Source organism: Protopterus annectens, chromosome 7.part0, assembly GCF_019279795.1.
Source record: "Protopterus annectens isolate FY-2018-M chromosome 7.part0, PAN1.0, whole genome shotgun sequence".
NCBI lineage: Eukaryota > Metazoa > Chordata > Ceratodontiformes > Protopteridae > Protopterus > Protopterus annectens.
The window spans coordinates 399121794-399148362 of record NC_056739.1 but is presented as its reverse complement, the minus strand read 5'-3'; the positions used below and the strand labels follow the sequence as shown (position 1 = coordinate 399148362).

Sequence of the window (26569 nt, the reverse complement as noted above, 5' to 3'; positions counted from 1 at the left end):
AGTGACAGACTCGGGGGAGTCAACGTGCTTCCTCTTGCACTTTTTGTTATGAGGGGGCTCTTCTGAATGATCAGGGGAGGCCTTGGAAGAAGAGGAAACACCCAATGGGGTGTCCTGGAGCATCAGTTCCCTACGCTTGGGGCCTGGAGGAGGAGCAGAGGTTGGCACGGGCACTACAGGGGATGGAGCCAGTGGGGCTGATAGTGGAGATGACTCAGTGGCCAGCACACTCATGACATCGAAGGCATCCCTGCCACAATGCAGAGAAAGCTCTGGTTCAGAGGAACTAAGAATCTTTCTCCACACCTTGGGAGACGGCTCAGAGGCCGATGTAGGAGGCGAGCTCACCTGCGCTGAAGCTCCGAGAGGGAGAACAGGGTTGGACAAGGGTCCGATGCCACTCGCCCCCTCAGAGCCGACGAGGGAGCCTCGGTGCCCAGATCTCTGGATGGACGGCACCACTGAGGGGATCGGAGCCGACGTCGGAACCAAAGGAGATAGAGTTATCGGAGCCGACGGTTCCACTACTCGAACCCCAACGAACTCAGTCTCTGAACTCATTGGAGTCGGAGGAGGAACATCGAGAGAAGTGGACGGAGCCGACACCTGTTGAGGAAGGATGGACAACATCTTGGCAAGTGCCTGCGACTTCAACAACCTACTGACTACTCTCTCTACATCGTGATTCGACAGCCTAGAGGATCAACAGGAGTGAGAGGATCGGTGACTACGCTTGCTCTAAAGTAAAGGAGACCGAGGATCCAAATGCACCAATTCTAGTGAAGGGGACCTCAGCCACTTGTGGCTCTGCGACAAGTCTCTGATGGAGCCAACGGGGAGATTGTCTTGTCGGTGCCAGCCGGTACCGAAGTGGAAGGTAAAATCTGAACCGAAGATGGCTCCGAACTTGGAGCCGATGGCTTGGTGGGTTTAGGGGATTTCACAGGCTGAGAGCGCTTGGCCTGTGAATCCTGGGGTTTTAAAAGACCCCAAAGAATAAGCTTATTCTTATGCTCCTGTAGGACTCTTGGACTAAAGGCATGGCAGATAGAACAAGAGTCCTGCAGGTGCACAGCGCCTAAACAATAGACGCAAGAAGTGTGCCCATCTGTCAGAGACATTTTCTGACAGCATGAGTCACACTTCTTTAAACCAGAAACCTTGGATTCCTTTGACATCCTTAAAGAAGGAAAACAACAATTATAACAACTACCAGAAGCAATATACAGTCTACACAAAAAGCACACTCTACTATAAGACTATAGCTAAAGGTTTTTTTTTTTTTTTTTTGTAAATAGGAAAGCCTCTAACTTAAACGGCTAGCCTATGAGAGAAAGATAGAAGGAAAGCCTCTAACTTAAATGGCTAACCTTACAAGAAGAAGTAGGGGGAGGGGTGGGGGAGAACTCTCTAAGTTAAACGAGTTCTACAAGAAAAAGAAGGGATACTACAGCTAAACACTAACTATCACAAAACAAGACTAACGTTAATAATAAAACACTAAAAGTGTTGAATTCTAGAGTAAGAAAGTTATACAAAAAACTTTATACGAGCCTGAGCCAGAAAAAAGACACCTCGCAGCTGAAGCGGCAAATGAGATCTGGGTAGCTATCGCTAGGTATCATGGGATAAGGGGTAGCCTTGAGCCAGTAAACAGCTCTCGAACTATTGAAGATGGCCGAATCGGAGCCGATCCCAACCAGCAAGAATGAAGGTGAGATAGACAACTTAACATCTTCTATTCCTTTCAATACTGGTCTCACCTGCCTTTCGACAAAAATGCAGTATGGTTCTGTTAGCCATCCTCTACCTGCTACAATGGGTCTAAAGGGTGGCTTAACTTTATTTTTATGTATTTTAGGCTGTTCTTGAAATGATGGAATTAGACGATATTCAACTGTAAGGAACTGAACTAATTCTAATGATAGATTGTATCTAAACATACTACCATTAATATTAATTTTCATCAGATGTTGCATTGTATGTATTTCCGCAAGGGTAATGATCTTATATACTTTTGTATCTGACAGCACATAATGCAATGAATTAAAGTAAAATTCCCTATCCACTACCACTGCCATACCTCCCTTGTCAGCAGGTCTAATAACCAAAGATGTGTCTGTTTTACGTTGTGTTAATGCCATCTTCTCTTGTTTTGTTAAATTTACATACCTGTTATGTTGCACTTTATTCCTAGACATATTATATATCTCATCTTCACATATTTTTCCAAAAGCTTCTAAGATAGGATGATTTACAGGTGTATAATTACTCAGCATTTTATATTGCTGGATGTTACTGTGTCCATAGAAAATGACAGTTTCAATATAACATTCCTAAGAAAGACTCTTAGATCAATCAACGTATCTGGTAAATCAGCTGATTATGCCGGTATAAACAAAAGACCCTTCAGTAGGACTAAGATCTCTGTACTCTCCAGTTGTCTATGTGATATGTTCAAGACAATATTTTGATTTAATTCTGCTGCCACATCCTTTTCAGAGTTGGATATGCCGTGTTGTCCATCTGCTCCTTCCTTTTCATCCTGCTTTGACTCCTAGATTGAAATGTTTGTCCCCCTCTTTCTTGTCGAATTGGTAATGGAAAAGTTGGATATATCTGTTGTCCATTGTTGATGGTATCTTTCCTTCTCACTTCTGGTTGACCAGGTGGTATATCATTGCACTGCTGTGTTTCAGAATTAGTAACCCATGAAACAGCACCAAAATGATGACATTGGTCCCTTGAACATAGGTTCAACTGCTTTATTTCACCAGAGAAACAAAAAAACAAACACATGTATCACAAACGTTTAGTGCTTTCATCAAATAGACACTGATTTCCTCAGAACCATAAATATATCAATATTCTCTTGCATTACAGGAACAGGGCTTTGTACATCACTAACTGGAATTCTATTACATGTTCACACTGGTTTAACAGTCAAGTGTTCTCTCTTATTTTGAGACTCTGAACCACGTTCATTCTCATTTACACTTGCAGTCAGGTCTATTATTTCTCTGGGGTCCAGGCCACGAGAAGACATTACCACCCTTAAAATTGGCTATGTCTCTATCTAAATTCTTCCTTTTTTGTTGCGTTAATCTATGTTCGTACACACTCACATTTTGTCCATGGCAGTTCCCATAAATTTGTCAACATGTGAAGCTGGAAATTGTGTGTATAATACTTCTTGCTGCTGTTCTATACCCTGTATAAGTTCTAATTCATGGGGCTTAAAAAATTCATTCATGAGCTTTAAATAGCTAAAATTTGTTTCCATATTAATCTTCTGCCATTGGCTTAGCAGCTCAGGGTATTGTGACCCATATGTTGGCATTTGCAATATATGTAGGCCATGAGGTATTACTTTATAGTGTATACACGCTTCAAAATGGAATATCTGTAGCTGTAATCTTTTAAGCTTAAATACATCATTCTCAATTGTATTCACAAGGATCTTCAATTTATAATAATCAACATTAACAACTTCTTGATAGGGTAATGCATCATTCAATTCACATTCCACCATCAGAGGATTAGTAGTATTATTTAACATACCCGAGAGTCCTGGATGTTGTTTATCTCTCTCGGCCTTAATGGATTAAAATCCAGTTCAACATTACTTCCAGCATTCAATTCCGCCATGCTCCTACTGGTTGTAACAAATAAATAGCACAGTAATCCAAGAAAAAATGTTCCCCAGTAGGCAAACAGTCCCCGTTGTACTATGTAGGCAAACAGCAAAAAATAGCAACGGTACATTGAAGCACAACTTGAATAACCATTCAGTAAAATAGAGTCACATTTATTTTCAGGTAAGCGCTTTCACCACCGAATCTGGCTTCATCATACCATTTACAAGTAAAAATGCATAAACAACCAAACACTTCCATATATACATATCACCTCCCCCTCATTAAATTCAAATATTTGTTGTAGCAAACCATTTCATTATAAAATGCCCCCTAAATACGGAGTGTCATGAATCATCAGTGTATACACATCAAAACAACAAACTAGCTGTCTAGTTGCTTATGTATAAATTGCAATACAGTAGTAAGAATTGCAACATAATAATAAAAGTTTGCCACATAGAAAAATCATTTAAACAATCAAACACTCATTCCACTTTAAAATACAAGTCGTCCGTAGCAGCATGTCATTTGTTGTGCATTTATAGACCCCATCACATCAAGTATATCACAACATTTCTTATTCAAGACGACCAATTAATTTTACATCGAAGTCTTACAAAATAAAAACATGATGCAACTAAAGTTTGATTGCAGCTGTTCAACTTGTAACGCTTATATTCTGTCAGAAATCAGCTATAAACAGTTTTCACTTCATATTGTTCATGTAAACAGCAAAACATACATTGCATAGCTTCTATTATGTAAGTAAAAACAAACCTTTCTATGCACATCAATGCTACATTCCATACTGCAGCCCAATCTAAGCTCAAGTTCACATTTAGGATATAGCTCCCTTCAGCGTGAATGCATACGCACTCACTCTATTATGTGCTTCACAAATGCGCTGCCGGAGTGACATCATCACGCTATATCCCCATTTTTTAAATGTAGCTAGATGAATAGCTCATTATAAGCTACTTACTAAAAGCATTTTATATATATATATATATATATATATATATATATATATATATATATATATATATAAATAACCTAAATATAAATCACATTTGAATATTACAAGATCGTCCTATTTATATACTTTAATATTTATGCAAAGATATATAAGCAGATCTATTACATGTTCCAGATATAAGATGTTATACAAAACTAATACTTCTATTCATCACTATGTAATATGCCCTATAGAAATATATCACTATGGCATCTAATCATTTAATATTACTATTAATATTACTATTGCTATAAGCATGCATCTATATCACCAAATTAGATTTGATCTATTAAATAAATCTCTAAAATAAGATACAGCTATAAAACTGTTTATAGCTGATTTCTGACAGCATATTAAGTATTACAAGTTGAACAGCTGCAATCAGACTTTAGTTACATCATGTTTTTATTTTGTAAGACAGATATAAAATTCATTGGTCATCTTCAATAAAAAATATTTTGATATACTTGATGTGATGGGGTCTATAAATGCACAACAAATGACATGCTGCTAGTATTTTAAAGTGGAATGAGTGTTTGATTGTTTAAATGATTTTACTATGTGGCAAACTTTTATTATTACGTTGCAATTCTTACTACTGTGTTGTGATTTATACATAAGCAACTAGACAGCTAGTTTCTTGTTGTTTTGATGTGTATACACTGATGATTCATGACACTCAGTATTTAGGGGGCGTTTTTGTAATGAAATGATTTGCTACAACAAATATTTGAATTTAATGAGGGGGAGGTGATATGTATATATGGAAGTGTTTGGTTGTTTATGCATTTTTACTTGTAAATGGTCTGATGAAGCCACATTTGGTGGTGAAAGCGCTTACCTGAAAATAAATGTGACTCTATTTTACTGAATGGTTATTCAAGTCGTGCTTCAGTGTGTACCATTGCTATTTTTTGCTGTTTTGTCTACATAGTACAACGGGGACTGTTTGCCTACTGGGGAACATTTTTTCTTGGATTAATTATTTTTCATTTTGTTAACTGGGAGGGTAGGCTGGTCAGTTTGACACTTTCTAGCCATGATCAAACTCAGACAGAGCAGATCATACAATGGCTTTACAAAACATTAACAATGAGATAAATATAATGTAAATACAGCTGGTTTTAACAGTTTCAATAAATATCTATTAATGCTAAATGATGACAAACAAGTAACGATGTTTAACACAGTATAAATACACGTTTCTTTTGGTTCTGCCACCATGCTTGTTACTAATTACATTAGCTTACATACTAATAAGCACTTTTTAAAATAATTACTTTAACATTGTCACACAAAATACTTTTAAGGCATTATATAAAATTTAACATTGTGGCATAAAATACTTTTAAGGCATTACTATATAAAATTGAATTTGTTGCATTATATATGAATAATCCCTTTGTTACGCATTTCTATTCTCACAAAATACTTTAAAAAAGTTGTTATATAAAGTTGAACTAAAAAGTGTTTATCTTAATGTTTATGAGTGTTTATAAGTATTTTTTTCCTAGATTAATGTCACATTTAATTCTTTTTTTTCAATATTTATTCTTATCTGTTTTCAAAAGTATCAAATATAAGCATCAATACAAACAATCTTAAAATTCTTGACAGATACAAGTAATACTTGTTACAATATGCAATCGGGTCATATTCTTCTGAATAGTAAAGAGTAAAACACATTACTATTTATCTTCATTTTGTGACAGAGAAGTGTATAGAGTTGCCCTAACTGCATTGTGTAGTAAAATTCTAACATACTATATACAATATTTACAGCAGGTGTAAGAATAGCTAAAAGGTCAGAATCTTAAAAGATGTGTATCTATATATTTCTCCTTTTGTTGTTAGTCTAAGCCTCTTTGATTTGTATTTTATTAGGTACAAGGGATTTCTTTACATATAATAACAGGATTTGTTACTTTAGATAATATTTATTCTTTTAGAATGTGGTTCAAAAGGAGACTCCAGTATTTTTAATTATTTTTCAGTCTGTTAACCAGGAGGGCAGGCTGGTCAGTTTGACACTTTCTAGCCATGACCAAGCTCAGATTAGGATCATTTGTTACTATCTCTTGTTATTAGTTTATGTGCAGTGACATATCTGACAGCTTTGTTTTTGAACTCCACCCATGATAGTTTGGTTCTGTCTATCTAATTTTGGGTGATCTATAATTTCATTAGTGCAAATAGTGTGACTAATAAGTGTATGTCCTGTTTGAGCAATTTCTTCAGGGGTTATATGTAGGATAGCAAATTCCCATGACAGTGCTGATTGTTCATAGCCCATTTTTTAACTTAACTTTTAAAGAATAAATTGACAGCCCCATAGGATGTGAAAAAGATGAGAATTCACTGATGGATAGTAGGGACAATTAGGGGAGTAGTCTGAATTAAATGTATTTAAAATCACTGGTGTGTAGTAGGCATTGTTGTTTATCATCAATTGGGTATAAATTAAGCTCTTAAATGGGAATAGTTTAAGTGTAGTTTCTATAGATTCGGACTTTTGTTCATCTGTAATTTTTGCATTTTTCTCATTACAGTAGGCAGAAAACAGTAAAGATGACTGGCATTTAATAGATGTAATTAATTTGTATGTGTTAGAGAGCATCTTATTTTTGGAGGAAAGGCACTGAAGCAGTGTCGTCGTAGTATTTATGTCTTTTTCTATTGAATTGTTAAAGTTTCCCAGCGTGGCAGCTAGACTTTTTAGTTATCTTTGAATTATTATATATTTTTTTACTAAGCTTCAACTTTTCTCTAGTCTCTTCTATAGTATAATCTTTCATTTTGAAGATGTCCTATACGACATAGTTTTTAATTTGTGAATACTGACTTAGATTTATCATATTGTTAAGTATGAGATTAGGATTTACATGTATAGGTTGCAAGAGGGTCAAAGTGTGTGTACTAGATAAAGAGATTCAAATAGCTTCCGGAACATGAGAATGTTATTTCTTAACACTTTATGCAAAGTGATTTTCCTAAACTGTTCTATCTGAAGAAAGGGTAGGGCTTTGGGATTAACATTTAATGATTTTGCATGTTCGTATCATAGTTTAACCCACATCGGTGACCATTCCTTGGCCATAGTGGAATATTCTGATATTTGAATTATTCTACTCAAACAAATTATATCACAGTACAAATTTGAAATCTGGAAGGCCTAATCCCCATTTCTCTCTTTGGGGAGAATTAACTTAGAGTATTTGATCCTTGCTGATTTCGGGTACCAGATGAATTTAGATATTTCTGTGCAAATTTTATGAAAAAGGTTATAAGGAATACTTGTGTTTGTTGCATTTAATTGATACATCACCTTTGGAAGAACATTCATTTTAATGACTGCGACCTTGGCTAAGGTTGATAACTTCATATCTTTCCATCTACAGAAGTCTTGTGCTACTTGTGTCCATAGCTTCCCTAAATTGTTTAATATTATTGACTTCTGATTATGATAGAAAGACATTCCTAAATTAATCAATTTGAATTGGCATGTCTGGGAAGTAATACTCTTTGTGGCCTAGAGGATTAACTGGGAAGATTCAAGACTTAGATGTGTTAATTTCATAGTTTGATATTTCTGAAAAACTTTTAACAGATTTCATAATTTTACTTGAGATCTGTATTTGTAGTTTCAAAGTAAATACTTTTTTCATTTGCAAAAGCTGTCAGGGCTACTTTGTTGTTCAGAACCTTTGGTATGTGATGGTGAGTGCGCTGGGTTATGTGAATGAATATGGGTTCAATATACAAATTAAAAAGATATGGAAAAAGGGGACAACCCTGTTTAGTACCATTTACATTTATGAGCTTTTGTATATTATTTTTATTATATCAATAAATTATTCTGAAATATTATAGAATGATAACATTGCAAACATTCTACATTTACTTTGTCAAAAACTTTGCTAGCTTCTAGCACTAGAGCATATCTTGTTTTTTTTTTCCTTTTCATGTAGTTGCATTATTGCATCTAAGGTAAGCGTCTTGTCCCAAGTTTGCCTACAGCGCATAAAACCAGCTTGTTCTGGAAAAATAATTACCGGCAATACTCTTTTAAGCCTATTTGTTAGGATAGCAGCTAAGACTTTAATATATCAATATTACTTAGTAAAATTAGTCTATAATTTAGTGGGTTTGTTTTATCTGAGTTAGGCATTAGAATAAGAATAGTTCTGGAGATGTTTAGGTATGGATCTATAAAGCCAAATTCCCTGATGTAGATGTATAATTTCAATAGGTTCTTTGCTAGTTTTGAGGCAAAGGTTTTGTAAAATTAATTAGTAAAACCATCTGGTCCTGGTGCCTTACTTGGTTTAAGTCTAACTATTACAGCTAGAATTTCTTCTTCTGTAAATGGTGCTCTTACTATTTCTTTTCGTTGATCATTTATTGTTGGGAAAGTTAAATTTTTTAAAAATGTAATGCGATCTTCCAATCAAGTTTGCTTTTGTGGTCCATATAAGCTTCTATATATGTCTACCAAAGTTTTAGCTGTTTCTTGATTTGCACAGATTTTTCCCCTCATGTTCTAACTCTGTTATATTAGGTACTGCTTGTTTTGGCTGTGATTATTCTTGCTAATGGTTTGGAAGGAGTTTGAACACTGTCAGAGTATCTAGCCAACAGCTTCATTTCAATAAAAGAGTACTGCTGTGAATGTAGGAGGTACAGTTCTTTTTGTAAGTTTATCATCTGCGTTTCTAGGTCTGAGCTATAGTTATACCGCCTCTTCGTTTCAACTTCTTTTAACTTAGTTTGTAGTTTATTTTCTTCTTCTTCTTTGTATATTTTTTTGTAATAGAATGCTTTCTGAATTAATGCCCCTCATTTTTACTTTACTATCTGCCCACCGTATGTTATATGGTATATTTCTATCTAGAAGACTGTTTATTTCTGTTAGTACATTATTAACTTCCTGCATTACATAATTTTTAAGTAGGAGGTTTGGATTCAGTGACCATGACGGATATTTGGGTTTATTGTTGTCACTAGGTAGGTTCAATTTAATAGTAATTTTAGAGTGGTCTGAGAGAAATCTAGGTACTATTCTATATTCTATTTTTGATTCAAGAAGTATCTCAGAGACCAGAAACAAGTTTATTCTAGACCAGGACTTATAACATGGAGAATATGTATATTTGTTTAGGGAAGATTTATTACCACTGAAACTGTATGGGTCGGCTAATTTATAATCTAACATTAGGTCATTCAGAACTAATAAGACTTGGGAGTTATATATTTTTAGTGGCTCTGTTTCTGGGTCAAGAACCATATTCCAGTCACTTCCTAATATATAATAGCAGTTTGGGAATTTCATTAAGACATATATTTCAATTCTTGCTGTTTTACACATCGGCTATATAAATTTAGGAATAAGGTAGGTTTTTGAAAGTGGGTACAAGTACAAACAAAATAAGACCATCTGCCATTTTGGTCTGCCACACATTCTGTTATTTTCCAACAAAATTTCATAGGGAAACGACTGCAATTTCAAAGGATTTTTTAATGAGAAGTGCAACTCCCTTAGAGTTTGTGCTATTGCCTGATGCTATCATCTCGGATAACCATTTTCGCTTTCTATCTTTTCCCCAATCTTCAGCAAGCATATGAGTTTCTTGCAAAAAAAAATATATTCGGTTTAGAATGAAAAAGTAAGTGCATAAGTAATTTTCTTTTCTTTTTATCCTGGAGACCTTTTACATTCCAAGAATCTATTATCTACATTCTCTCCCTACATTATAGGTTTTAGTTAAAGTAATTGTAGTGATTTCCCTTCTACCTTGTTGAACTGATATGCAAAATGTTTCTATTAATCGAAAAACACCTACCGTAACACCTTTTCCTTCCAAACAAACCCTACTGCCTATCCAACTATCTACCCTTTCTGGAAGAGAATTGAAGAATCAAGATCTCTCTTTAGGCTTTTCCCAGTTAGGGGTCGCCACAGAGGAACTCTGGTCCAGTAATGATTGGCAGTAGATTTTTTACATGCCGAGTTGCCAGCTCTGACGCACAACCTTCAACAAAGGTATGCCCATTCATGCATGTCTCCACACAGAAGACGGTCTAGCTGAGAATCGAACCGGACAGTGTCTTACTGTAAGGCGACAATGCTACCGCAGCAACACCATGCAACTTTCAAATACATTTCAATTTGTATATCATACATGAAATAACATTTTAAAAATTCTATACAACAGGTGATAAAAATTTAAAAACACAACTCTATAGTACAAATTTTAATGCACTCAAAATCTGGATGTTCCTGTTCAACACAATATCATATATCCCTGCTCCCTGTTTAACTATAGTGCCTTCTAAATGGTGAATCAGTGAGATAATGCATGACATTTAGTATGATGCAGGGTTTAGTTTATATACTAAATGGTATTAACATATATTCTGGAATTTGTTCACTCAATTATTGTTATACACATTTACTTAAGAGAAAGAGCCAACTAGTCTTTGTTTGCCAGCAATGTTTCACAGCATACCTAATTTAGGAGTGCCGTGAGAGAGAAAAAAAAATATGACCCTGCTCAAAATAGTAGCAATAGTTTACAGTACTTTTAAAGATCATGCGTTAAACAAAAGCATCAGTCCTTGGTTTTGCAGTAGTTTTCCCTTCATTTCAGGTAAAGGAGAAGGTTTTCACTCTGTTTTGGCTTGATTTTCTTCATTGGTTAAATGTAAAAGGGTGATTTCTTCTTATCAGTTGCTCGTTTCTATCCCAGGTTTGGAGATTAATCTGGAAAGAGGAAGTGGAAGGTGTGCCATCTCGAAATACGTCCTGGTGTGAAACTAAAGCATGAAACTTTCAATGCCTTCTTCCTATTACTGTGAGAATTTCCTGTGCCAGATGGAATGTCGAGATGCTAGACTGTGGAGTAAATCAAGGATTTCAATTATTTTCTATTTTTATAATTTCTTAGATGTATTGCCATGGTTGAAGTTTTGAATTATGGATTTACTGCTATTGGATACTCACGAGTTTTTCACATGTTACGAAGTTCATTGAATGCCTGTAGAAATGTCATTTTTGCATCTTTTGGTGAGCTGACCTGGAATTGACTATCTTTGTACTGAAAGGAAAGGCAGCAGGGGTATTTCATTTGGAATTTAATTTTTTCTGTTTATTAGAAATGCGCAGAAAGGAGAGAGCAGCTGCCTTTGCTGTTTTATTTGTATTGACAAACCATGGGCAAAGGATATTTTATATCCATTCCAGGTTATAAACTTTTTTGTTTTAACAGCATTTAGTATTTTCTGCACATGTTGAAAGTTAAGAAACCTGGTATACAATTGCCTTGGCTTGCTTGTATCTTGAGATTTGCTAATAGCTCTATGTATTCTCTCAGTGTCCATTTCTTTTGCCATACCTTCGTCTTCTAGGAGAGCACTTATGATTTGTACAAGAGTAACCTGCAGCTGGTGCTATTCATATTTTTCAGGTATGCCTCTTATTAACACATTGGTTTTATGACTTCTTGCTTCAAGATCTATTACTTTTCCTTGGATTTCTTTTATGGATGCTTCTTTTAATTTAATTTAGTTTTGGAGCTCTTCAATTTTCATTACATTTTTTATGGCTTCGGCTTCTGTTATTTCAAGACTTTAGCTATTTGTTCAAAGTTATTTCCAAACTCAGTTAGCTGTTCTGAGGAGCCTTGTAAAGCTGCCTGCAATGAAACGAGTGCAGATTTAAGTTCATCCATGTTGTAGGATAATTCTGATTTTTGTTTAGTATTCAATTTAGAAGTTTCTTGTGGTTTAGCTCTTCTTTGTATTTTGATAACCATTTCTTTTTCTGTTGAGCTGATTTGTGACAGCTTGGTTTTTGTTTACAAATCCATTTGTTCACTTCCATGTGACATTTTAGCAAATCTTGCAGATTATTTTCTTGTTTCCCTGTTAGGGCCACAGGCCTCAGCATGTGCTCAAAGGTACACAGTCTTCTATCTTCTTTTTTAAGGTAATTTGAGCCTAAAGTTTACGAATTGTCCTCAGTTATTAATCTTTATCTAATATTTGGCACTTCTGAAGAGTTTCCAAGTTTTATTTTAGAAGCTTTTTGACAATTATTACTTCTGGTGAGGAGAGCAATACAGAGATAGTGCTCACAAGATGTCAAACATCTTGAATTCATAAGTATTTATTTATAAGTTTTCTTTCTGCCATTCTTGTTTAGCATTCTGCCACAAGAGCATTTATGTAGCAAATCTTACTGTCCATGGGTTCCAAAACAGATAAGAGGAAAAACCAAAAAAAAAAAACAGAAGCAAGAGAGGTGTGCATTGTGGGTCTTTTTATAGCACTGGTACCTCTGAACATCTGCAACACAAGAATGCAGTCTTACATCCATAGGGACATCTGATTAATGAATTTAAGTGACTTAAGATTGGGATCCACCTGTGGCTCATTCCATATCATACCTGATTTCCTGCAACAATCCTGTTATTTTTACATCTACTGCAATGAGTACTTCACACAAAGTTTCACTTTCTTGTATCATAATCTCATTGTTTACTTGACTTAAAGTGGTAATTTTTAGAGCTACACACGTAAGGCTTATATATACATAACATAAGCAGAAGGTTATAATTTAAAGTTGAAAGGGATGATGAAGCAGGGTGGGAGTTAAAAAAATATGGAGAGAGTGACACTTTGGATGCAGATCCTTAAGAAGAAGAATAACTACCGTACAGAATATTATACTCAAAGTTTCAGATAAATATTCTAAGAACTAAGCCAACACAGGAATGAAGAAGACAGATTTTGCCAACAGGGATAGCAGCAAGTAGGGGTACAGATAACAGGCAAGAGGGAGCTGGAATTTACTTAAGAAAACTTGCAAAGAAACCAAGGTATTCAGGGCAAATAACTAGAGAGAGAAAGGAAATAAAGTGGGATGAGGTCAACAAACAGTTTGGACTTCAGGTTAGAGAATGCGTTACCTATCAGGGATACATATCAGAGTGTAGGCAAAGAGAAAGGGCTAGGGGAATCCTAAGTGAAAAACCTGCTCAGGTAGATTTTTTAGTCGAATCTAGAACAGAACCTGCTGTTAAAAAAGTGGTAATTAGTAGAGCATAGAAGATACTGCAGGATAACCAAGAATCAATCAGAGGAAGTTATTAAACATTGAAAAGAGACACTGAAAAAGCAACATACAGGGGAACAATGGGTGGACATATGTATGGGTTCCAAGAATGCACCAAAGTCTAGAATGTTTAGTATTTTTGCCTGGAGGTGTTTCTATAGGTATTTAACTTCAAGCAGACTCCAAAGAATTTTTCCTCAGGTAGACGAGAGGTAACTGGGAACAAGTTTTTTGGGAGTATAATGAGTTGGCAGATTAAAAAAAATTAACTATAGAGTACCCTGTCAGAAATATTTGAGGAGTAAATGGCTGTAAGTAAGGAAATTATTTTTTGCTGAGACACAGGCTCTGAATTGAGCAGACACAGTAATGCCTTATTAAGTTTAATTCTGTTGGCTGCAAAAAAAAGCACGTACTAGAAAATAGAAATTAAAATCAACTGTATTTAAAGTAGTTCATATTGTAAAGGAGATAAAAGAACTGGAAAAGAGGTCTTTGGAAAAGGGAAGGAGTAAATTGCATAGAAAAAATGGAATTTGTGGGACCAAGTCATGCAGAATGATGTTCATGAGAAAAAGTGATATTTAAGGGAAGACAGGAATTGAGCGATGTATGTAATGTTGGACTGAAAGACAGTTATAAAGAAAGAAAACATAATATATAAGAGGTGTGTAAATGAAAAAAATGTTAATTGGTTTGTTTTCTATTAATGTATGTGTGCCTGTGTCCTACGTGATAACGTAATTAAGGAGTTTTAAAAATACATTTAAAACAAAACTGTATCCCATGTTGCTTTAAAATACAAATATAAATACAATAAATAAGTGTCACTTGACCAATCTGTTTGGGAAAAATGCATCACAGTGAAAAATGGATAATATAGAAAAGGAAAGAAAAACATGCAAAAAATTTTATCAAACTATATGATGTACATAGAAAGGAATACAGAAGGGCAGTTAAATTAACAAATGATTAACAATCTTTAAGGGATAACAGTTCAAATATTCTTTTTATATTGTATTATTACTATGTAAAGAACACATTCCACATAAATGTCAAGACCCAGATTCAAAGCCGACCAAACAGCCTGTGCTGAACTGTCCAGCCTACTACCTAATTGGGATTCAGAAAGAGGGATCATAATGGAGCCCTCACTAGTAAATTATTTGGGTTGGTGTAACATACTTACACATGCTGAGTGTGCGCTCTCCTCTTGCAATGTGAAAATCCAGAAACATCAAGCATGGGGGGGCATGGTCTTAAGAACAGCTTGGCATATGTCTAGGTAAGGTAATTACAATACAGATAAAAGCTGTGGCAGAATATAAGCCACAATAAGTTGTAACTGCAAAGGCCAAGAATAGCAACATCATTAACATGTTCCCCTAGGTACCTAGAGTATGAAACTTTGTGGGTTTATTGTGTACTGCTAAGTTGCTGGTTGGTGTTTCTTAACTTTTTTTTAGAACTACACGTCGGATAACTGAAGAGGGGGATACTAAATATTATACAACAACCCCCCCATTAATATTAAAAAACGTGCATGCTGATTTGTCAGCGTGCACGTTGTAAATCAGTGTTATAGTAATGGAAAAAATTCTGGTTGCCCAGACTTTTTCCATTACTATAACTCTTTTTTTACAGCAACGGAGAAAGCAAGATCTCCGTTGCTTCACACTGTCTCGCTATGTTAAACGAGTTTAACATAGTGAGACAGCTTTAAAAAAAGCAACGGAGATTCTCCGTTGCTTTTTTTAAAGCTGTCTCGCTATGCTAAACCCATTTAACATAGCGAAACAGTTTGTAAAAAGCAACAGAGATCTTGCTTTCTCCGTTGCTTCTGCCCACAACTCTGATGTACTGCATAGGCATATGCATGCGCAGTACATCAGAACTGCCGCAGAATACCAGACAGCTGCGGAAAGGCAGCAAGGAGGCATTATACAATGCCATTATTTAAGAAAAGTAATTATTTTTTTTCTTAAATAATGTCATTGTATAATAGCAGTAACCCAATTCTGGGTATGGGTAATGCTAGATTTACCCACAGTTGGCTTTGTTTGGCCACTCGGGCTTCGCCCTCGTGACCAAACCACCCCAACCGTGGGTAAATCCAGCATTACCCACACCCAGGCATGGGTTATTGCTATATTAACCATGTGTACTGAGCTGTGAGGCTGCTTCAATTTTGAGTGATACAATGTGAGATTTTTTAATGTTGAATATTCTGACTCCCTTTAGCTACAAGTAACTCTTGTAGGTAAAGCAAAACATATTCTGAATTTTACTTGAACATTCATGGGCTTTTCATACTCATGTTAAGTATTTTGGTCCACATGAATCAAGATAGGCCTGAAATTAACTATACTACTGATGCCCTGTGCTACAAATATTCAAAGTTATTTTTCTTCATAGCATGATTCTCACTCAGTTGCCTTTTCAGAGCTGTCAGTATTTTTATGGTCAGACTTGTGTCTTACCCAAACAAATGATTGTGCAATCATGAAGTACTTTAACATTTTAAGTCATAGTAATTTACTCACAGACTGGTCAGGTCCATCTCCTCCAAGCACTCTGAAGCCAAATCCAGAATCTTGCTTCCGTAGAAAGATATCAAGATCCTTTGTATTGAGTGCTGTTTACAAAAAAAAAAAAGGAAGAAAAATTTACTCTAAATAGCAGTACAGCAAATACTTATTTCTGAAGTATGCTGTATAATTAAAGTCACATCACAAAATAATGTTCCTGTTCTTACAAAGCAAAGTAGTTAAAAATATACTACATAATTATTTTATGATTCTACAGCCTGAGGAATACTATAAGGACCTCTGCACTCGTCCCTTAGCATGGTCTCAGCAATCACACAATGACACTACACCGACTTTACGGCCATCAGTCTTACTTTCCAGTATTATGAACACTATCATTAAGCGCACACACACTCACACACACACACACACACACACAGATACTATTCCCACCTCTGCACTCGTCCCTTAGCATGGTCTCAGCAATCACACAATGACACTACACCGACTTTATGGCCATTGGTCTTACTTTCCAGTATTATGAACACTACCATTAAGCGTATACACACACACACACACACACACACACACACACACACACACACACACACACACACACACACACACAAAACAAATGTCAGGTAAACATACAGGCATGTTTTCAGGAACCACATCAGCTGATAAAGTAGTTAATGCACAACACTTGCCAAGTCTATCTGTTCAGTCCTAAACTGGTACTATGCCACTGCACTTACATTTATACAAACAGAAAAACTACCAGTAAGAGGAGAAAAAAATGATTAACTAAAATAAATGTTAACACTGGGACTGATTCATAGAACACGTACTGTAAATAACAGCAGTGAAAATCTGCAAAAAATTAAGGTAGTTTAGTGATGATGCCTTAGACTAAATTGTACAAAGACATATCTTAGCCTGTATAAATTTACACAGATATGTAAATCATAACTATTAAATGCATTTATTTATATACATGCAAAACAGATTCAAAAAATTATTCTAGGTAGGTCAAGTCAGCTAAAAGAAAGATCGCATTTGCGCGCGCGCACACACATGCACGTGCAGACACACACACACACACACACACACATAAAATAAACCAAAATGCAGTGCGATAATAGTAAAAAAAAAAAAAAAAAAAAAAAAAAAAAAAAGTAATTTTTGTTTTTACAGTGCATTCTTTAAAAATTTTTAGGGGAACTGTTACTACATTGAGTGACAGGCTAAGGACTAATATTACCTTCAGGAACGGTAACTGTAGAACACAGAGGTTAGTATACTTGGCAATGTGCAATACCTGTCTGGCATATTACGTCAGAAAGACGGTAAGATCTTTTAAGCGTAGGATCTATGAACACCTATATGAATTAAAAAAACAAGAAGGAAACTAATGCATTGTACAGGCATTCACTAAGTTGTTTAAACTTTCAAGGTTTTAAGTTTGGTATACTAGACACAGTTGACATTGAACCTAGGGGGGGAGATTGGAAGAATCAGCTGAGTAAAAAGGAACTTATTTGGCAACTAAGGCTTGCTGCTAACTTCCCCCAGGATTAAATGAGAATGTTTCCATACTACCAGCCCTAAAGGACAGAATTCAAATTAAGGAATGGGATTTTAGATCAACTAGGTGACTATACAACTAATGTTTATCTCCTGTCTACTAAAACTTAGTAGTACGTTCAAATTTATTTTACATGTTTTTATATATAAATAATGTATTTACATACCATACATTTTTATTTTTCATACCTTTTGAACATTAAAATCTTTTTAAACTACATATTTTTATACATTATATTTCAGCAAGGGCTGCGGATATACATACTTTTTATACTTGAGAATGTGTTTTTAACAGAGTTGTATTGTTTAATTAATTTATTTAACTTAATTTATTAATTATGTGCTAATTTACAAGATATATATAGGCATCGTAATCATGAGAATTATTCTTGTTCTGATGAAGTCATTGTCTATGATGAAAGCGCTTAACAACTAATGGATTCTGCTGGTGTTTGTTTCTAATAAAGTGGAGTTTTCCTCGATGGCTATTGGGTGCATCATCTTTGGTTACTAGTATTTTTTGTGCATCCTGGAACTTTTTTCGTTGTCAAGTCAGCTAAAAGAAAGATCGCATTTGTGTGCGCACACACACACACGCGCGCCTAAAATAAACCAAGATGCAGTGCGATAATAGCAAAAAAAAGTCATTTTTGTTTTTACAATGCATTCTTTAAACACAAAAATTCAACCTCAACACTCTACCTGTCAGAAAGGAAAAGGCTTTTGAGAGTGACTTAATTTTTGATACAGAAACATTTCCACTCTTTATGGCTATGTCTGTATGCGGAATTGAGGCATGTCTTAAGACTGGCTTTTTAGCAAAATAGGTTGCTCTGACACTATGCCATTTTATAAAATGGATTCCTCCCTTCCTGTTAGAACTGTAAGTTGGAATTGCACACAGAGTTTATACTTACATAACACCTTCAACATCTCTCAGTTTACAGATTGAGCTGGGTTATGTATTAGTTTACATATCTGCTTGTAAAAATAGCATTTCCATAGGTGGACAATATTTATAACCAGCTTACTTATTCTTTCAATAAATCTGTTTCTGAGTACTTATCCAAATCTGTACAGGAACTTCTACTGTTTGTCTCTGAACAGAGACTGGAGCTCTTTCTAGACATACCTACTCTGAAGGTTTATTTCAGCCTCTCACCTCCTATCCTGTATTTACAGGAACAGTGCCATATATGCATTTTCATTTGCACTCTAATTATTGGATAAAGCCAGAAGGATAATTCTAAGTTCAAGACAGCAACTTCTAGCTCCTATAATAAAAAAATAGTGCTGGTCATACATTTGGATTTTCTGAATTTGTACACCACACAACTCAACATATACTACAATAATATATCTCCAGCTATTTATCTCAGTTTATCCAGAAACTTCCAACCCTTCTTCCAGGTCTAAATGATGGTTGAAGTTATTTCTAGATTTAATTATATTTGGAAGACTTATCTTCTGCCTGGCTCCACCTTTCCAGAATTTAGGGAAGGAATTTGGTAAAATTATATAGACATATTTATATCTTATGCAACACCTTTTGTTAAACAAAGCTAATATAATAGTTACAGCACTCAATATTTTGATCTCCCTCCACTTTGGTTAATACAAATTTAGTGGTACTCATTCTTGGGATTTTCTGCTTTATTTTACCCACAATATCAGATGGGTAAAAACAGTACAGCATAAATATTTTTTCCTCTATTAAAAAAAAAAAACAAAAACAAAAAAAAAAAACAATTTTGGTACTCTGGATTATACAAAGGTACTCAGGCCTGAATAATATCAATGATAGACTTAAACTTGTTAAGGCTAAACCCACAAAATACCTCTACTGTGCATGCTATGAGCTTGCCAAGATACTGTACCACATGATTAGATGCCAATATGCAAAGGAAACGGTCCACAGGATATTGTAAACAGTTAGAGACCAAGTCTATACAACTGTCTAAAAATTCTCTAAAAATTAAATGATTGTCATATAACTTGTAGCAATTCTTAACCAATGTTTTTATATTATGTGTAATGTGTATTAATTATATAAACTACAGATCCTTTTGTTTTATTTTTGAAGATTGTAAAACTACTGTTCTTAAAATGTTTTGTAATAATTTGGATCTCTTCTCCCAGGGCCACCACTGAAAATGGGCTTCTACTCAGTTGGACCTTCCTGGTAATCAAATGTCAATCAATCAATCAGTCAGTCAATCAATAAATAAATACACACTAATGAGTTAATATCCAACATACAGAAAGTTATGAATTAGTTGGTAAATCATGAATATTCATCAAGAAATAGATATGAGAAACAAATCTATTACAATAAAAAAACAACAATGAATCCAGTGTACCACTTTATTCTCCTGGTACATCTGCATTTCGCCTTCAAGGGATGAATCACACAAAAAACAGTAGTTTAAATACATATGTTAAATGATTAATCACTTAATCAACGAAATATAATAAATTCAAATTACACTCCAATGAGAAACCTAGCTTAGAAAAAAAGTGATTCTGAACCATCTGATGGTAACAACCAATTGGAGAGGCAATAGTGATCTCAGCAAGGAAATTGGGGAAGTAGCAGCAGAAGAAGGCATAAGGGGTGATATTTCTAACACCAGGGGCATGGTTCTAGGAACTGTGACGTTTTATGAATTGGAACATTTTTGTGAGCATGAAACTTTGAACATTATTAACTTGACTGAAGTAAATTTGTCTGCAGTGGAAAAAAGTGTTCTTTTGAAGGGAGCTAAGTTTGTACCCACTAAAACTCCCACATTAGCAAGCCTCTTAATTGAGGTGTGTAAGTTCTGTTGTAAATTGCATTTGAAGCATTACTTTTAAAAAAATGTTGTTAATCAGCCTTGTGGTTTCGACTTAAAACTGGAAAATACACTATTTAATGTGTCAATTTATGAATATGATGATTAATTTAACATGGAATTTTTTTGTGATGAGGAAGTTTGTTGTACTGATGAGTCTGATGTGGTTAGATTTAATACAGGTTATGGCCGTTTTGTTCTTCCTGTACTTCCCTGATCTCAAGTGCATTTTTTCCTCCTAAAATATGCCAAATTATTTATCTACCTATTTGAAAAGATGTTACTTTATAATATTGAGAAAGTATAAAAAATTAAAGTGCAGGTTATTTAATTTGTGTAAGAATGAATGGCAAGCTAATTCGTTTGTATTTAAGAAAGCTGATAAAGGAGGTAACTGGGTCATAATGGATAATACACAATACAGAAAAGTGGTTCTGAATTTGTTATGCCAAAAGGAAGATTATGAATGCTTGTCTTTCAACCCAATGACTCAGTTTAATATGGAACTTTTAGACTTGTTGGAGAAAGGGAGAAGATTGGGCTTTCTTACAGCTTCAGACATTAAAAAATTGTATATTAAGAGACCCAGTATGCCATTAGTTTTTGCCCTTACAAAGATTTACAAAGATAGGTGGAACTGTTTTTGTGATGGATCTTATATGCAAAATGTGTTTTTTTTTTTTTTGGATTCTGTTAGAACAACTTTTGTGAGTGTTCCAGCACATATTAGGAATGGTTAGGAACTTTGTGACTATTAAAGGGTTAAAATGGCACAGTGACTACTTTTGGGTAACCGTGGATGTGTTGTCCCTTTAAACTAATATTGGCTTGTGATGGGGTCTAGAAGCTGTAGTGAAAACTTTAGAGGAAGGTCCACAAACCTCTTATATTTTGCAATTGTTGGAATTCTTTCTCTGCCATAATTATTTTAGTTTTGATGGTAAAATTTATTTGCAGAAGTGGGGTACAGCAATGGGTGATGCATAAGTTCCCTCATATGCCATATTATATATGGGTGAATTTGAGAGACAGTTTATGTGACTGAGTATGTTAGGAACAGGGTGGTTATTTTCAAGTGGTTTATTCATTACCTGTTTTTTTATCTATAAGGGCACCAGTGATGAATTTGTGGAATTTTTGATTGCCTGAACAGGAATCCCCATGGTTTGAGTTTTAGTTATCAGACTGAGTGCAGGGTCATTAATTTTTTGGATCTTTGTTTTTTTTTTTTTTTGCGGATGAAGATGAAAGTGTAAAATTCAAACCTCATCAGAAGCCTACAGCTGTTAATTTTTGCATGCTTCAAGTATGCATCCTCCCCATCTCACTGAATCTCTACCCTTTGGGAAATTTAATTGTGCATTTATGAATACCTCTGACACTGTGCTTTGTGGTCAGTTTTTGTCAGAGGTAGAGTTTAGACTCATGAACAGAGGTTATTCTAGAGAGATTCTAAATAAAGCTGGAAAAAAAGTAGAAAATGGGGCTGAAGCTGGGAGGTCTTTTCGAAGCTCTTTTGGTAGGGACATTTGGAGTGGCATAAGGGAAGTTGATAGGTTATTTTATGTTACTGGGTACAGCCCTTTTTCAGATTGTTTAATGAAAATAGTTAGGGAGCTATGACCTATGGTTATTTCAGATGTTTTTTTAAGTACAATTTTCCCTAAGAAAGTGACTTTTTCTTTTAGTTGCTTTTGAACAGACCTGTCAAAATTATGCAGGCTAGTGGGTTCATTTATGTGTGGTAATTGCAGTACTATTAATGGCCACAGACATGTGGCAAATGAAAGATTTAATTGCAAGTCTTGTGGGGTGATTTATATTGTGGGGTGTGGATGTGAAAACACCTGTTGATATACAGGGCAAACAAAAAGAATGGTGAGAATTAGGGTGTCTGATATTAGAAATCAGAGAAGGAAAAGCCCTGCTGACAAACATTTTTCCAAAAAACATGGTGGTAATCGGGCTTCTCTTTTTTTTTTTTTTTTAGTATTTTTGTCTCAACCAGGAGGTTTGAGGGGGGATTTTCATTCTATATTAAATCAATTGGATACTATTTATATTTTGCATTATGGAACCCTTTACCCTGGTGGGATAAATTTTCTTTGAATTACTGAAGAGGTTTAAAAAGTATTTATATTTTGTATGTGTTTCTCATGCATTAGACATATTTTAAAAATTTACATTTTTGTATGTTATTTATATTGTATTAGTGCTCAGTGGGTTGGAATGTATTGGAATTTCTGGGGGATGCATTATTACTTCTCATTGCAATTTGAATTTATTATAATATCATCAGTTAACATATATATTTAAGACTGCTATGTTTGTGTGATTCATCCCTTGAAGGCGAAAAGCAGAAGTACCAGGAGAATAAAGTGGTACACTGGCTTCATTGTTGTTTGTTTACTGGGTTTTTTTTTCATTGTGTTGGTTTTTGCTACAGATCTATTACACCCTGTAACCAGCTTTTCTACAATAATGTGATAACAGCAGTTAAAATGAACAGATAGATTGAAAGATGTAAGCAATTTTTACTGTGTTCTCTGCAGAATTTCATATGATTTGTCACTACTTATGATTAGAAAACTGACCAAAACAGGGCTACTGAACCCACTTGTAAGCTGGATAGCAGCATAGCCAGAGAATAGGTAATGGAAGATGGAATATACATCTTACCTGGGGCTAATGGGATACAGTAGTGGTATACCACAAGAGTTCATTTTATGCCCATGTTTCTTCAGTTTACACATCTCAGACATCAACATTCCATCCAGTGTATTTTATTGCTTATATGCATATAATCTGAAAATTGGGTAAATATTTAACCGTCAGGGAACACCAGCATTTTTTTCAGGCCTGTCTAGACATCCTGTGTACAAAGGCAGAGAACAATAACATGAAAATGAACCACTGATAAGATAAAACTGATGATCTTTAGTCCTCCCATTTGCATAACTGCTATAACATAGGAGGCTATGAGCTGGTACAAATTTTACTTTTTAAGGATCTAGGCATATGAGTGGACATCAGACTCAGTTTCAGCTATCATGTAATGAAAGAATGCAATAAAAAAAGGCCCTATCCACAGAAAGAGGATAACAGGAACAGGCATAAGGGAACCTACAAGGAAATGAGTATGACAGCTCTAAGTACCCGTCCTAAGACTGCAGCATGTCATACCATTGAACCAATGAAATAAAAAATGAGGGAAGATTTTTGCCTGTTTGGTTCACAGGTACACATCTATGATCATTCAACAGTAACACACAAAGGAAATTATACTATAAAGAAACTAAATCATTTGGCTTAGAGTAGAATTCATATCTAAGTGGTGTTCCCTTCGCAGGTGTTTTCTGCACTTACAAAATTAAGTAGAATACAATGTAAAAGAGCCAAGGAAGCATGTTAAAGAAAAGCCCTTGATGGGAGTAAGATCCACTGGACAGTCTAGCTGCTGACAGACACTAGACTGACTTAACTTGGCAGCAGGAGCGGTGCGTCTGAATCTGACTACAGTATAATGTGCTATAAGTACCTCTGAACTACACAGCACATGAAAGTCATCTGAGAAACAGAGAAGGTTCTCCTCCATCTGGACTAGACCTGTAATTTTTTACCTGCTTACTGGCATCTTTGTAATGAAAAAGTATAAATCTTTTATTTAATGAGGTACTTACGCTTCTTTTCAAACATTGCCTTTGACTTGATGTATACCTCTGAAGGATCCAGTTTAGGAGAATTAGGTCTGATGATGTTAGGAGGGAATGGGAGTGGTTGTGGAACTTGTTCATTTGCTAGAACATCAGGACTTCCTGGGATCTCATGCTTATCTGTAATCTGAAATCAAAGATCAGAATGCTTTATTTTTTATTTCTTTTGACAACCAAGTAAGTAGACTAATCCATTACCTAAACCATTTATTAGTCATGATGCAGGTGTTATAAACAAAGCAGAAGAATAATGCACACAGTAATCAAAACACATGTGCCGTCATAAAATACAACTATAATGGTACACAAAAAAAAGGCAGGTACATATGTGGTTATAAGCAAGCAGCAGGCTCATGGGTTCTTACTAAGCTTAAGGCCAAATAGACCATTAAGAAGCTCATCTGCATCACCCAATACTGGTGAGGACTAATATCCCCTATTAAGTAGACTTTCTCCACACATCCCTGGTGGAAATTTCCAGTCACCCATCCAGTATCAAGATGACCAAGTGATAACTAGTAAAGGGAATCATGAAACACATGAGCAGCCTCAACTCTGTAGCTAAATACTGGACAGATGATTTCAGTGGCATATAACAAGTGACTATGATGATCACTGGTGTTGACAGCTTCAAAGAATCTGCATGACTTGTAGTGAAGGCAAAAATGCGTTGCTAATATCCTTTTCAGCAAAGCTGGCTTGAGTGGCACTATGAACCATTAGTTTTTTATGAATGTGAAGTAGCCAACAATGTTATGCTGTAATTAATTTTTTTGGTCTACAACTTTCAGTCTTGTTCTTTCATGACCATTTATCTTGTTCCAGTATGGCATCCCTTGCTGATAACAGGGAATGCTACCAGAATCCAACACAGAAAGAGCTTAACTACTGATTTAAAACATATGCAACAGCAGAACACACACACAAAAAAATACTATTTTTTTTGTTTAAACCATATTTTTTGAATGCTAGAGTACTAATAGAGATCTCTGTTTTTATAGTGCTTTCTCATCAGTGCTTTTAACAGCTGGCATCACCAGTTTTTAATTGGTATGATAGATGTCGTGACAGTTTTACAGTTCCCTGGCACTTTTCCTTCTCTAACATCACTGGCCACTTACCTGACTAAGTGGTTTGTTTCCTTGTAATGGTGGTAGGAAATTGTAGAGCTGTATGGAAAAGTAGTGTTATATACAGTACTGGCAAAGTTAGCCTGGACCATTTCTCTCTTTATAACTGTTCTAAATAGCTTCTCAAAAAGAACTGCGGAGGAGGATGACATGTTAGACTACAAAAATAGGACATCTACACTTCTCTGGTAGGAGAGAGACAACAAATTGACAAACGGCCAAACAACAGTAAACAGAAGTAACCATTTATTTTGAGATATGGGTGGTTGGTTGTGTGTTGGTCCTTGCTTTACAAATGTCAGTGTCAGTGGTACAACAGGTAGCATGCTTGCCTTTGGTGCAAAAGGCTGCGAGTTCGATTCCCATACCAGGTGGATGGATTGCTGATACTGCAGTACAGTATAAGAAGGTTTGGGGGGTGTGCTTGAGTTGGTTGTAACTCAGGTGGATGTAAAAGATCCTATGGATATCAAAAAGAGTAGAGGAAGCTCCCCAACCTGGTCAAATTTCTACTAGTAGTACAAATACCATTTTGGGTATCCCCTCAACAGAGGCTTCTAGCCTAGTGGGACTAATCTGGTTAACAAAGTATAAATAACAAATATATATTTATTTCCCACTAGCAAGCCCTTGTGCTATGAGTGTTTATAGGTTCAAAGGTAAGTACTAGGCAATCAGTCTGTAAACTATTACAAGCCTAGCCAATAACCTATATTCAAAAGTTCTTTCTAGTATATAGTATAAAGGATAAAGCAAGATAAATATGCGACTCCCCATCCACTCGTGTAGGTTTGCCCTGAAAGTGGCAAGGGTGCTACCCTGCTTGACATGCAATGGAAATGTACTGCAGAGGTGGGGAATACATTTCGGGTATCACTCTGTCACACTATGTCTTATTTATTTTTTAACAAAGGTATAGTTTATTTAACTGGGTGTTTGAGGGAACCATCTGTTCTCTGAAAGAATAGAGAGTCAAAGAGGGTTGGATCTTTCATGGCTTGAAAGGCCAGACTCT

The 26569-nt window shown here is 35.3% G+C and overlaps 1 protein-coding gene across 2 annotated transcripts in view; it reads right to left on the bottom strand.

Moving 5' to 3' along the window:
* The window catches only part of MAGI3 (membrane associated guanylate kinase, WW and PDZ domain containing 3), a 2524824-nt gene that overhangs the window by 628529 nt on the left and 1869726 nt on the right, over positions 1 to 26569 (bottom strand). For both annotated transcript variants that reach the window (XM_044076986.1, XM_044076987.1), the window contains exons 13-14: positions 24392 to 24551; positions 16309 to 16400 (exon numbers count right to left, since the gene is read on the bottom strand). In XM_044076986.1, coding sequence (XP_043932921.1) covers positions 16309 to 16400; positions 24392 to 24551 — 252 coding nt within the window. The remainder of the gene's footprint in view (positions 1 to 16308; positions 16401 to 24391; positions 24552 to 26569) is intronic.